This window comes from Pogonomyrmex barbatus, unplaced genomic scaffold, assembly GCF_055798465.1.
Source record: "Pogonomyrmex barbatus isolate J1 unplaced genomic scaffold, ASM5579846v1 scaffold12, whole genome shotgun sequence".
Lineage (NCBI taxonomy): Eukaryota > Metazoa > Arthropoda > Insecta > Hymenoptera > Formicidae > Pogonomyrmex > Pogonomyrmex barbatus.
Genome location: NW_028297108.1, coordinates 7884574 through 7899685, shown reverse-complemented (window position 1 = coordinate 7899685; position 15112 = coordinate 7884574). Strand labels below are relative to the sequence as shown.

The 15112-nt window shown below is 34.2% G+C and overlaps 1 protein-coding gene across 4 annotated transcripts; it reads right to left on the bottom strand.

Annotated features, from left to right (window-relative positions):
* Positions 1 to 3330: 3330 nt before the first annotated feature.
* Positions 3331 to 13550, bottom strand: raptor (regulatory associated protein of MTOR complex 1). 4 transcript variants are annotated; one of them, XM_011638779.2, is made up of 24 exons: positions 13113 to 13549; positions 12764 to 12866; positions 12137 to 12378; positions 11898 to 12044; positions 11630 to 11805; positions 11497 to 11556; positions 11308 to 11408; positions 11090 to 11223; positions 10598 to 10981; positions 10445 to 10519; positions 10083 to 10340; positions 9836 to 9979; positions 9619 to 9739; positions 9481 to 9552; positions 9332 to 9373; positions 8985 to 9130; positions 8815 to 8912; positions 8632 to 8737; positions 8223 to 8377; positions 7957 to 8127; positions 7625 to 7869; positions 7352 to 7516; positions 6932 to 7214; positions 3331 to 6767 (listed from the first exon to the last, which is right to left on the bottom strand). In XM_011638779.2, exons 1-24 carry the CDS (start codon positions 13341 to 13343, stop codon positions 6578 to 6580), a joined length of 3849 nt encoding a protein of 1282 aa, XP_011637081.2. In that variant the 5' UTR covers positions 13344 to 13549; the 3' UTR covers positions 3331 to 6577. The 4 variants fall into 4 exon arrangements, with proteins under 4 accessions (XP_011637081.2, XP_011637079.2, XP_088927947.1 ...); XM_011638777.2 differs by having other exon boundaries at positions 9481 to 9739; XM_089071821.1 differs by lacking the exon at positions 9332 to 9373.
* Positions 13551 to 15112: the final 1562 nt, after the last annotated feature.

The window sequence follows — 15112 nt, the reverse complement described above, 5'->3', positions numbered from 1 at the left end:
CGGGGGCCGCGCTACGCTTCTATTCCCCGCTCTCCCGTCACGCGAATTTGCCGAATACTGCCGAGTACGTACGAGGTACGAGCGCACACCGCGAATTACAGCTCGCCGCTCATGACCAGCTCGATCGAGATCCGGCGAGCGACTATCTTCACGTAATTGTGTCAGAGATGTGTTCTGAATTCTAAGAGCTTAGACAGAGATGAATGAGAAACGAGGAGTTAAGTAAATATAAAGAATTGAAAACAGAAAATTACTTTCGATTAATGAAAGAACGTCCTTTATAGAAATTTATTGCCTCGTTATTTTCACACAATAATGCGGATATGTGATAATGAAACATTTATAGTTAATGTTATTTATTTATTTATTTACCATTTATTTATTAAAGTGTTCCAAAATATTTTATAAATGTTTTTCAGAGGATATTAATTCCATTCGATCTGATTTTTATCTCTCTCACGTTCTCTGAGAAATGCGCGTCAGTATCTGAGATAAAACGCGCGTTAGATAAAAAAACCTACGAAATAGCGTAATTCATTGTCGCCTTCCGATCGTATCAGATTATTAAGCTGATTCTGTTTATCTAATAAAGAGCCATTCTCTCTCCCTAATAGAGTTCCCTAATATAGATAATGGTCGCTCTGTTAATAACGGGAATTTCTTTAAACAAGAACAGATAAGATTAAAACGTGGAAGCAAGAGTTTTAGCAAACATTTTTAATGCAAATATAGAGGCGCCCTAGATTATCTATCAGACCGCTAATCTCCGCTGCAGTCTTATAGGTATTTTTACGAAGACAAAAAAAATGCATTAATAAATAATTAATTAAATAATAATTTATATAAAACGCTAATTCACAGGTTGGCCAAACTAAGATAATAAGACAATCGAAATTAGCCAAGTTTTAAACGCACATGTGTGTACATTCATATCGTATCGTAACTGCCTTATAAGAATCTCATCTCTGATTCGACATAAAACTCGTGAAAGCTCATCGCTGTAGGCATATTAGATTAGGCAACGCCAGAAAGTGTAATGAGAAATTATACGAGAATCTCTTTCGAATATACGATCATATTATCCAGAGAAAGTTAAAAAAATGAAATACGCGAATACGCGACACCTAGTACAAAGGAATGAATCTAAACAGCGTAATTAACGATGTATTAAGTATGATTCATTAATATGTGATGCGTTGTCGTGCTTGCGTCAACGCGATGTCATCTAAATAATTTACATATGCAATAGTGCAACAATTACAAAATACAAGATTAAGTTAATAATTTAGTTAATGAATCATAAATTGATCAATAACTTGATAAATGAATTAGCCTCCGGAGCGTCTGTCTTGCACAATGGGACATGCAATGATACATGCGAGCCGCGTGTCCGCGATGTATAGTTAAATTAACGCCAAACTGTGATTATGATTTATGCTTCACGATTCATAATTCGCTATTCGTACGTGAATAATGCAAACGGGCAAATCCGCCGAATTCGTAATCACGTTTATTCACGTTCATTCGTTCATTTCCAATTCATCTAGCAGCGGAGCGGTTTTTTCGCGGATGAAATCATTCAAATCGATCAAGAAAAATGCATTATTTCCTTCGTTGGATTAAACGATTTCTTTTTATTCTTTTTATTATTTATTTGTTGCGATAAATATCTACATTGTCCGTTAAGCCGTGTTAATTTTCACATCAGATAAATAAGAATTTTTTACTTTTAATAAATCAAGTTGAATCTTGTTTCTTTTTTTCGAATCTGAATCAAATTAAATCGAAAAAAACAAAATTTCATTCGAATCAAACTAAATTGAATCGAATCATTAAATAACATAATTATATTGCTAAAATCATGCGCGTATATACGTGCAACAGAATCTTATATAATCTACTTATGAATCTTATATTTTATTTAAAAGAAATAACACTGTCACGATTTTCACAGTTATGCGTTTCGGTATATCTTTGAAAATATATCAAAAATGTAATTATTATAAAATAATAATTACACTAATGTACAAAGTAAAAAGTAACGAAAATTAAAGTTGACGATATTAACATAAAGAATAAATTCTTTTATCTTTTAAAAATATTTCAGAAAGATATTTTTAATGTATTACAAATCCTATTACAAATATTTTTAAGACGTATTTTGAGATATCTTTAACACGTGTAGTATATATTTTTCAGATATATATATAAAAGATATATCTCTCTTAAGAGATATCATTTAGATCTATAATACGTTCATTACAAATTTTTAAAGGTATCTTCTAATATATCTTTTAGATGTTTATAGATATCTTTTGAAAATGTTTCACGAAAATCTTCTAATATATCTTTTAGTTTTGTTTTTAGATATCTTTTATATGACTTTTATATAGCTTTCATAAATAACGTGAAGGTATATAAAGAGGTCTATAAAGAGATATCTTTCAGGTACCTTTTCAGATACCTTCAAGACCTCGATGTTTCTGGGTAGCCTGGGCGCCAACTTGAGAGTAATGTCAGTAGTGTGAAATAGCATCACGTTTCTGATCGCTGATAGCGATGAATTTCACGTCACGGTGCAATGCGCGATAAGATCGTCCCGCATACGCTATCCGCTTCATGGATGCAATGGAGCTAAACAAAAGCTCTTATCGTGCCATTTCAACTTGGCGTTTTCAACCGCTTCACCGTGCCACCCGCGGTGCATTCCGCATGCACGAATGCGTACGAGCCGCCGAGAGAGGTATTCATGCTTGAATGAAATGTCGCGTCAACTGAACGTATGCGTTAATAAGCTGCGCCTACAACCTCGCACAATCGCCTGTTGGCATACGTTGAGCAACGCGAAGAATCAAAATAGAAACAGTTTTCAAAAAAATTATCGCTTACTTTTATATCTATAAATACAGGTATAATATTTATTGATTTATCGATTGATATAAAAATCTTCTCCTTTATGTTATAAGGTCTGTTGTAATTGCACCGATATATCAAGGAGTCACACGATTTAACGACTTAAAAAAATTGAATCTTTTTTTATATCTCTTTAAAGTTTCAATGTGTAATTAGTGTATATTATGTTAAAGCGATGTAAAAAAATTTAACTTGAGAAAACGCCAATATATATAAAAATTCAATAAAGTTAATTCATTTGAAATTAACTAAGTTACCTTAAAAGTTATCAATTTTTTAACTTTATTATTGAACTTGTAACCGATTAATTACTACTCAATCTTGTCAATGTTAGAGCATATATAAGATACGATGATATCATGGGAGAATATCATGGGAAAAATAAGTTACGAGTTTTTACGTTATTTACACAAAAAGTCGATGTAACGTGATCATGTAGTTTACTACGCGAGGCAATTATATAATTACACAAATGTACAATAATATACAGTATCAAAATCGTTGATACTTCGCATTTACCTCTCCTCGATTTATCCCATAAATGTTTGCAAATCCTTAACGTGATTGTTATTGCTAGTTAACGATATAATAACGGTGCATGCGATCGCCGAATTGTATATAATACATAGAGCAGAGCAGCTATCTCATGCAGCTATCTATAAAAATTATATCGATGTAATTTTGCCGAGTATTGGGATACATATGTATATGATAAATCAATTTGTCACGACAGACAGTGCAAAAAAAAAGAATTGCAATTTTTTGCTTTTAGTATCTATAATAAAATAATATTTTATAGTGTTATTAGACTTTTATTATTAGACTTGTCAGAATATTGGATTTTATATTGGATTTTTATTCAAAATTTCAATCAGAGATTCATCACTTTTCTTACGTCTCTTGAGAAAATCTATCTTTGAAATTTTTTTCAAAATCAATCTGCTAACATTTGCGAAATTATAAATCTTTTCCGTAATATCGCATCTTTGATATTTCCACGTTAATAACATCTTCATAGACATGAAATTTAATATAAACATGGAATTTAGAAGAAAAGAGAATCGATATAGGCACGACATCAGAATAAACTCAATAAAATTTAAAATAATAAATTAACATTAATTATAAATTACATTTGTGATATTGGCTGTAATGCAATTTATTATTAGTTTTTATAATTGATAATTGATAGCTGAACTCATAAATTACACACATTCCAATTCCGTGTCCATACCGATCTTCTCCCGATAGTTGAAACTTTAAAGCTTAAATAAAGCTATTATACATGATAAAGCTTTTACGGTGAAATTTTCAAATTAATTTAATCTCATTACTTATTTAATCAATAGTATTTTTTTTTTAAATTGGCTAAGATATGTTTTTTTTTTTTTTTCATAACAATATTTCCGCAAAATAGCTTCGTTAATTTCGCATCCAAAGTGTGATTTACTCTACTTTTGGTCTTTTAATTATTTCTACTTCTTCTTTTTTTTATTGTCCAAACGCAACGCAATGTAGAGAATTTAATTCCAAGAGTAAAAATGATTTGCTACTGGTAAAAACAGTGTTAAACGTATAATCCAACAGATACAGTGGGACGCACTAAAGATAGAAAGAATTTATCAAGAAATACATAACGGATAATGTTAACGCCCAAATTCGTTGGCAGCAAAATACGGAATGAATAAATTCTTTTAAAAAAGAAAAAAAAAGATAACACATGATTTTCACAATTGACTTAACGATTAAGTACATCTGGCACTACGTGTCGCATTTGCATACTTATATAAATTTTTTTGCGATCGGTCAGAATTCTTATAATACCATACACAAATCCATCGATCTTCATCGCTTTCTCGTACACGTCCAGATTATGATGTATCAATAACCAAACTGTCATGTAATATAAAGAGATACAAAGCTATCTGTGCACTTGTTTTTCTCGCACTCCCTTCCTCTTTTCACGAATGCGAGTTTTCTATTGTGTATTTACGTATTTACAATGTGCCTATTATTACAGTAATATAATCGATTCTTGCTTGTGTAACATTAACATGTTCTACTTGTATTCTTAACTGTAACTTGTTCTACGTTATGCATTGTAATAATAAGCTAGATTGCTTTCCGTTCCCGTGAGTATCGACGCATTATGCATTCAATGTGAAAATGGCAGCAGCTTACCGAGAAAGTGAAACAAGCTGATAAATAAATAAATTAATTAATTAATAACGTAATTAATATAAATGTTTAAAATTCGCTGTCCATTATTTTTCCAGTGATACAATCGCGCAACCATCGATACAATTGCTAATATCTTGTCAATACAACTTGATGCATCGAGGGGGAGAGGGAAGAGGGGAGAGGAGGGGGACGCGATAATCTCTAAATATTTAATATAATTTTCAATGGACATATGTAACACGGTTGGATTAATCACCAGTAGCTATTAAGAAGTAAAGGTCTAAACGATGACACTTCGTTGTAACTGCTATGTATATAATTAAACATCTACAATTAAATGCTTTTGTAAAATAGACTTACATAAATAATTGATCAAAAGTCACACACATTCATATATATATAAAAAAAAAATATCATTCAAACTTTTTGTTCTCTCCCTCCGTAATTTTCATGTTTTCTGTTCAGCTTGGTATATTATATTCGGAAAGCTTGCTGCAATTGTATATATATATATATATATATATATATAGATCAATGAATATCGATCTAGAAATATTGCACATACAGTATATCTAATATTGCCATTCGAATAAACATAACGAATATGTTCTTCATTGGATTTTAATACTTACGAAATTATATTGATTTAAATAAAATTTGTACGATGTATCGATAATGATTAAAATTATTTGAAACAAAACTACATTATTTTACTGGTCAGGAATACGATAGAAAAAAAAAAAATTAAAAACGAAAAATAATATTATATCGACAATAGCAAAATATCTCCTAATAAAAACTGATTACTCACGTAGTTTGTAAAAATGCGTAGAATGCGAGCCATATTTACACAGCCACGTCTCATAATCAATCCGGTAATTAAAATATTTCCATTACATACATAAGTTTGTACGGAAACAGCTTAATTCTGAAGTAGATATTACATGGCACACAATAGCTGAGATTATCTCACCATACGCGTAAAATTTTCGTTAAACGTTAATCTCTTTCTTTCGCTAGCGTAAATTCGCATCAATCTTTTATCACAATGTACACATATTATTACGCATCAGCGTTTTCCGGGACACCAAAGCTTTTTTGACAGTCACTATCTTACGCATCAAAAGTTACATAAAGATAGTTAATCGTATCTTAATCTTTGGTTACCTCGAAATATTTTGGTTAACTCCTACTCTTTTACACTTTATCACAAAAATTACAATTATATTCTTCCTCCTTTTGCATAAAATAACAGGCAAAATTGTTGATTTTCTAGCGAGTCAAAATAGCAGGAAAAGGGAGGCTACTCTATCGTCATCATAGGAATTATTACATGATTTCTCTCGCGGAAACACGAAGGCAGAAAGCCTCGATTTTGTCGACAACATCGCAACGCGTAATGGGAAACGTAAAGAATGTGTGAAGCACTTTTATAAATTTACAAAATTCTACAAGAATCTTACACGAGCTCTATCTCTAATAGTCATCTGCGTGGCTCGTATACAGTAAAAGTACTGTCTACGAAACCAGCCGCCAAAGATACCCGATACGGATGAAAGTTCAGACAGCTTACAGGACTGAGGCGCGTACCCATGAATCCCTCGTGGAATTTTATCGTGTTGAGATGTTGTCCCAATATATTGTAAACGCTAATACAATGATTTGTGGTACCACTGAAACAAAAATGTATTTTTCTTTAGCACAAAAAATCGTGGAATATTAATATGCATATTATTAATATGATTTAAGATAATTACACAGTTAAAATCTACAATAATCATATTGACATAATTTATAAATTAAATAATATTAATAAAATAAATTTAATTATGCTTACCAAGCAAAAATATCAGCTATCTCGTGCACGGTCAGTGCTGCAATGCCTGGTGTTACTTGAATCGTATTTACGGAAGAATTTTTCCTAAGATCAAAAATTTTTATGTCGCCCGTGGAAGATCCAGTAAACAATTGTGGTACGGATCCTTCCGATTGTCTTAAAAACGTGCCTAATACCCAAGCGGTGTGTTCCCTCCAAGTCATAACTCTCGCTTCTGCCGGGGGTAATCTCCGATCTAAAAGTCGAACCGATCCATCGCCGCAACCCAGTGCCATTATTGCACCTATAAAAGAAATTTTAAGTTTGGACTAGCTATTTGAGATATTTTACACTGTTGTGTAAAAAATGTTAGATTGTGTAATGTATAAAACATGAAACATGTAATGAGAAGAGAAAATAGTTCTGTTTCAGACAACTAACCTGTACCGTCAACGTCGATGCACGTGGTACAACAATCGGCGCCCGTTGGAATATCTTGCTTCTTCAATTCGGTTTCCGCATCCCAAAGCCTCACAATGCGGACATCGCCCGTTACTGCCAGAGTAAGAGATTTCTGTTCCCACTTCGTGACCAATCGTGCTGTTGCTATAAATAAATGATCTTGTTGCAGGATTATTCCGAAACAAATATAAAAATTAATCTTAAGCGGTTAATTAGTTGCCTAGAAATAAATTAACTAAACGCGATAAGTACCACTTGTGGTCTTGGTTGCGGGTTGTACATCTGCCAGTGCCTGCCAAGCCGTGAGTAGAATCGGGTCGCGGCTTATCGTACCACTGTAATTCTTCCAAATTCGTACAGAACCGTCGTCGGATCCTGCCATCAGCAGAGTTAAATCATGAGAATTGATAAATTCAAGTGCTGTAATACGCGATTTCATTTTGTTTCCATGACTCGTACAATAACTCATTTTTGTGCCACTTTGATAATCCCATATGCTAAAAGAATTTTTAACCAAAATTAATTTGCCTGCATTTATTTTATATAAGATAAAGAATATTCATTACAATAAAAAATTTAAGTACCCAAAACAATCCTTCAGCGCCACGGCTAAATGCGGCTCAAATGGATGAAAAACTAGAACTTGAGGTGACTGAGGACATCTCGCATGATATATTTGTGATTCCATCTTATTTTGCGGCGCGCGCAATTGTTCCTCCTTTGCGTCCTGTCTTTGCTTCGCGTTACGTATAAATCTAAAACAATATGATGTAACATAAAACTTGCTATGAAACTTATATCAGAAATATTAAATTTGCATTAATAGAAAAGTTTTCTTATTATTTCTTACCGCCATTCTCGTTCGAGATATGGCCTGCTCTCCACATCATCCATTTCGTCTTCTAAACTAACAGGTTGAGCAAATTGCGCGCAACTCCACTCAACAAATTGGGAGGTAGTCAATGGAATTTTAGCTCCAGGTACTTCATCGGTCTCTTCAGATATCTAAAATTATACATACTGTATATTGCTATGTGCATATTGTTGTGCATATCGAATTGCGCATATCGAATAATTCTTCATTAAATATCAATATTTCAATAGACACATTCTTCGAGTATTTTCTTTATTTATTGTAAGGGGACTCGAAAATAAAGTTTAGCATTTTATGTTTATGTGACACTTGTATTGTGTTGTCTTGGATCCTAGGAAAGTTAAGGTCAGGAAAAATAAATAATTAAAATAATTATGATCCTTACTGTATTAGGAACAGGTTTCCTTGAACGACTACTATGCGATAAGACTCTCGAAGAACGCAACAAATCCGTTCCAGAGTTGACAGCCGGCGGTGGCGATTCCCCTTTGCTATTGTTAACAAATAAAAAAGAATCATTAAAGATAAGATGGAGATTATATCTTAGATAAAATAAACTTTAACCAACCTTAAATAACCTGTCCGATTTGACGGAGATGGCGGAAGGGACAATGACGAAGAAATTTTCGTTTCGACTACCTCTTTAGGAGTAGAAGATACCTTCACCTGAAATATTTAAAGTTTCATGTGACAAAAATCATATAACTGAATTTTAAGCGATATGTTAGATATTAATACCTTATTACGAATGTGATTGGTAATTTTTTGAGACATAGTACCGACCGCTGGATGAGGATCGTTGTCGAGATTGCATAATCCATGCCATAATTTCATATATACACTTCCATAAGAGAGACTCGGTAAGTTTCCAAGAGAATTGTGGCCTATGAAAAATTTCATAAAATCCATGAAACATCATTATCACAAAGACCTATTTTAATAATAAAAAAAAAAAAAAAGAATGATGCTATTATACAAAGCTTGTGCGAAAAGCGATATACTTCATAGGTGGATATTGCACAATTGTAAAAATAAAAAGCATTAATTATATATGAACATGCAATGAAACTTCCAATCATTATTACCAAGTGACTCGCAAGGTTTCCTCACGAACTCCCAATTATTACCTGACACACGAAAGAATCAATGCAAATAACTGTTCAATCCAGTGCTCAGACAGAAAATATTAATTGATTTCCGCCTTTCTTCAAAAATGGTCACTCCTATGTCTTACCTAGACTGCTAATGGATGACGAGGATGAAACTCTCTTGATGCGATCCTGCGGTCCAAATCCATCGGTCGTATCTATGGTATAAGTGTTGTTAGGAGACAACATCTTTAATCTGTCACGCGAACTAATGCGCCTCATACCGCTGAATGGAGACAGAGTTTCTACAACAAGATCCTTCCGACTATTTTCTTCGGCCATGGCTAGTGTAACGAAGGAGTTTTCGAAATGCAACACCATCCATTGAAGAGCCACTACTAATTCCTACAATTTTATAAAAATTTGTTAGCAATTTATTAATGTTTATTGCGATTCCAGATTAAAACAGACAATATTTTCCAGATTAAAATTTTCACTTACTTTTCTAACTAACGGACACATATCGTGGGAGACGGTATTAATAAGTGTCATGGCGATAATTTGATCGATATTATTCGCGTGCTCACTCCTAGTTGTAACGCTATTTATAAATGTACCCAATGCATATACGCTAGCTGCCCGAACCTGCATCAAAATTAATATTTCCTTTAATATTTATAATAGATCTTTACATATATGTAGCAAACATAGCTGAAAAATTAGTCATATAATTAAAATCATACACAACCTCTGGAACAGGATCCTTTAATAATGTGAATAGTTTCTCATGAGCAATATCCCTGACACCACACCATCTTGCTTTATCGAAATTGTGCCAAAGTCGCGCCAGACATAAGCAAAGCCATTGCCGTAGCAAAGAATTTGTGTCTCCTAATTGTTCCAAGCATATTGAAACGAGACTACCCTGATTAGCAGCCACTTGACCGGGCCGATACTCGTTCACGATACTGGCTAATACGAACGCGGCTAATGTTCTGTGCTCGCTCTGAAATCATTATCAAACATACTTTCGTTATGAGAAACTTTATCTATTGTAATCCGGATGTAGTTACCGGAATTAACTAAAATTAGATATAATATTTAAGTTACCGGGATAGAAGTGTCCTGCAGCACAGACAAGAAATATTTATGACCGCCATCACGTACAAGATCCGCTTGGCAAGTCTGCAATTCACATCTAAAATTAGAATATATACATAGCGGAGCATCATATGGGTGAAGATACAAAAATATAGAACTCACATTATCTACCGCTAGTATCTTTGCCCATATAAAAACGAGTAGAGGTCGAAGTTCTCTGGCATTGCTTTGTAATAATTTCAAGACATACGGAAAGATTCCGACGCTAAGTGCCAAGTTTACAGCCCATGGACCAAGATCGAGGAAACGTCCTAATAATTCTAACGCTCTTAATCTATGGACTTGACTTAGTAACACTTGGAGAACAATCGGAAGCTGCTCTGGGGGACTACGACTTTTTGATCCTAAGTTGAGCCAAACTTGGAAAGCTGTGAGTTGGTCTTCGAAAAATGACGAATGTACATATCGATCTTCATTTTCGAGAACCGTTGGCAATTGTGCCAAACACAAATCAAGCGCCATGTCCCAAGCTTGCCACATACGATGCTGAAAAAATACATAGTTTTTTTAACACAAAATTTAAGAGCAAAGAATAATTTAAAATTTTTATACATATTGAAAAAACTATTTTATCCAGAGAAATAATAAATTTACCTGATAAGTCGGAGGCAATTTCGGAGAAGAAACTGGCGTACAATCATAAGAACGAAGTATTCTCTCAGCCAATAAGAAATTTCTGAAGAGACTAGCAACTAATAAATCTTGCCTGAATAATCTTTGAAACAAATCTACAAGACAATATTTTTATAATTATTATAACTATACATTTATTCTTGTAAAGTTTCGCAAAGTTTAAAGCACAAATCTTTTACCTCTCGGTAAAGTATTCCACGCTATCGTGTCGGTAATGGCGGTAAATATCCAATTAAGTTCGCCTAACATTGTTCTTCTATCAGTTAATTGTCCGGGAATTCTAGAATACATACACAGAGATATTTATAAACTATTTCTTATTCTCTTACAAAACAATGAAATAATAATTTGCTTAATAATAATCTTACTTATCAATAAGATCAAGTGATATATTGGGAACTAATTTGGACGTAGGCTGCATTGCAAACCTAGGAAAAAATTTATTGTATATATACATATGATTAATGTAGACTGTTTTATGCTTACATCAAAATTTCTTACCAGCGTATCGCAATTTTTATTGGTGTAGTAAGGCATGAGGTAAAAATATCTGCAGGTAGATTTGGATTCATAGGTAAAATTTGATTAGCTGCACATGCTGCTAATTGAATACAATTTTTATAACATGGTGCTGCGGGACATGTTACTCCAGTCGCACGGTTTTGCTGTTTTTCCATCTATGAAGAATAATCTCATCTAACTTAATCATGTTTACATATGTATTTCATTAACATTTAGAATCAACAAAATTTATTTATATATCACTTACTTCGTATTCCTTTTCATGCTGGTCAGCAAATTGCTGGAAAGATTCAACGATAATGCCAGCATTAGAACAATCATATACATAAATACTAGGTGCACCCATCCAAGTCTGCAAATCATATACTGACAATGGAATGTATTGCGTATATGTCTAAAAAGGTAGAAAGCCATTAATATTATATACGACATTAATATTATATCAAATGCAATGAATATAAATTTGTATATTGATTTTATACTGACTCTGTTGAATACCCATATTTCACCATTAGTAGTAGGTTTGGGTACTCCATGACCGTTATAATGAAATAAAACTCTCTCTTCTTTAGCATTTCGCCTTAAAGATGTACATAACTTTTTTACTTCCTCGACAGTTGGATCTAAACTCTGTTTATAACGAGCTCTTGGCTGCCATCGTTCATATTGTTTTTGCAAATTTGAACCTATAGTCTCAAGTGCTTTTTGTGGACTCACAGACAAGGGATCTACAAAAATGCCAACCGTGAGAAAAATTACTCGATTAAATAATATTTAATCTTCATGAAAATGTTGACATACAAAGTAAAGTCAATATTAAGCAATTGATTTAAATAATTCCCCATAGGATCTAATAGTACAACCGTTCAGTGAACACTTATTAAATGTTTCATTTCAATTGAATATTTCTATCTATATTTAAAATAAATCTAAAGGTATATTCTAGTATACAATCAAGTTTAGTTAGCTTGACTAAATAGTTGTGCTACTGGATGTACGTCCATACACATGCCTAACCTCACAATCGCAGTTACACAACAGCAAAGAAAAGGGGAGAGCGGGGGGAGGGAAAAATGTAAATAAACTAGGAAGGCTATCCTAATATTTAATTACCTATCCAACACTCGAGACGAGCACACGGTTGCGTCTTGACAATGTCCGGTGGATCAACGCCAACATTCAGGCACAGCACCAGAGCGACGCTTACCGTCTTCATCTAGAAAACACGTGCGCATGGTCATATCCATTCATTCGTGCAAATCACAATTTTTTTGGCCCAGAAAATCGCATGCTCTCAACTTCTTCTCATTGTCGCGCGTTTCACTGCGATTCAACTCGCGAACGAGAACGTTTTGGCGAGAATCTCGGACGTATCGATGTATTCGTATTCGTATTCGTATTCGTATTCGTATTCGTATTCGTATTCGTATTCGTATTCGTATTCGTATACATACATACATACCCGTTCCTTCATTCGCCAGGTCTGACTGATGCAATTGACATATTCGACCGTGACGTTGTGACGAGGCTTGCAGAATGCCAGCTGCATCTGCCAATCCTCCTCGTCGCCGGCGCGCCTCGGCGCGTTGGTACTCGGCGCCGCCGTCGATATTGACGTCGACGTTGACATCGACGTCGATGTCGGCGACGACGCCTCGTGGCACGATTTCATTCTGGCGTAGCTGACCGACATCGTGGTCGCCACGTCCGCGTTGTCAATCGCGTTGCGCGCACGTCACAACGGCCACACAGGAGGGACGCGTTCTCCCGCGCGCGTTCGCACCCCGGTAAACAGGCCTCACGAGTTACACGCGCGTCAACGAACATTCACCACGCGACTGCCGTGTAAGACCATTCCGACAGGGTGCGACTCGCCGAACTCACCGCACAAGTCGCCATGTTAACGTTCCCTACCCATCAGGGTCGTCGCGCCACGAACTTTGGCATGATGCAGCTGAGATATTCTAGAAAGTCCATCTCCTTCGATGCGATTCGATATAACTAGAGTCCTGAATTTATTCTTGTGGCTTTCCGCATTAAGGTATCGATCATGTAACTTTTTCCTTAGGAAATGTGACATTTTTTTACTATTATATTAACGGCGCGGTCCACTTGGTACAAATACTTCGAAGCGTTTGATTGGCCAATCAGAACGAAAAATTTTATAAATTGATCAATCAAAAAATGTTTCGAAGCATTTGTAAAGCCAACGGCACATGATGCTTTTTTTCCTGCTGATTTGCTAGCTATATTTGCGTGCTTGCTGAACTCTTGTCTTTGATTGGTATATTCTTTTAGATCTAAAAAAAATGTATCAATCAAAGACAAGATCTTAGGGGTGACACCCGTTTGACTATGTCCCAATTGACCACTAGCCATTTACAGCGCTTGAACAATGGAAAAATTCTAGGTCCCTGTGAGTGGCTAGTGGTCAATCGGGACGTGATCAAACGGGTGTCATCCAGAATTTAGCAAGCACGCAAATTCAGCTAGAAAAAAAAGCATTGTGCCATTGATTTTACATTGTAAGTGGAACGCATCTTGAAATATGGAAAAAGTAAATGGAAAAAGTTTTCATGTTTCCACTCTAGAAAAAAGTTACATGATTGAGGCTACGATGCAATATTTACTGAAAATATATAGTTCACACTACTGAAAATATATAGTTCGTGTTACATACATAGATCTTTAATACCGGCAGTGAATATCAGAAAGTAGCTGCAGAACTATAGACATTTATATTATACACTAGACTGCGAACTCCTCTATTTACTGAGTCTGAAAGTTGACTCCAAACTTATGTATTACATAATGTGATGTAAGGGGGACAAATGATGTCAAAACGTAATGGTCACGCGAATGTATTATGGCTGATGCACTACGAGACATAGACATTTTTATTAAAGATCTTAAATATTTCCATTCTTTATATTCTGCTTTAGAAATTTTTTTCATTTTGTAAATAAATTTCTTTACCTAAATCTGATTTTATATATATATATATATATATATATATATATATATATATCTATTTCACATGATCAAATACTTTGTAATATATACATATATATTTCTAAAAGGTGTAACTTTTTGTTAAAAAAACTTTTTTCTTCAAGAAATGAATAAAAGCTATAACAATTATCGAAAAGAATACATTACATATTTCTGATTCAAATATGTAATATATTCATATATATAAAATTCGTGTGTCGGTATATATAGCATATATGGGACTTTCATGTGCATGTATTTTTATACATGCTTTTCGGGGCCATGTATTTGAGGCAAGTTAGCAGTCTAGTATATAAATATAAATGCCTCTGTGCAGAACGCGGCAAAACGTCAAAACGGTAACGCTATGGCCAATCACCATCTCTGTTTTAGTAATAGATACTAGATATACATATAATTAATGCCTATATCTGAGCGCGCGTAACTCTGAACTGTGTATTCGCACACGGA

Excerpts from the sequence above, each read along its gene's own strand:
- raptor (XM_011638777.2), bottom strand. The coding sequence starts at position 13,343 with ATGTCGGTCAGCTACGCCAGAATGAAATCGTGCCACGAGGCGTCGTCG. Across the intron at positions 11,409-11,496 it reads TCACTTGATCTTATTGATAA|AATTCCCGGACAATTAACTG; the intron begins GTAAGATTATTA and ends TATGTATTCTAG. Across the intron at positions 6,768-6,931 it reads ATAGCTGATATTTTTGCTTG|TGGTACCACAAATCATTGTA; the intron begins GTAAGCATAATT and ends TTTTTGTTTCAG.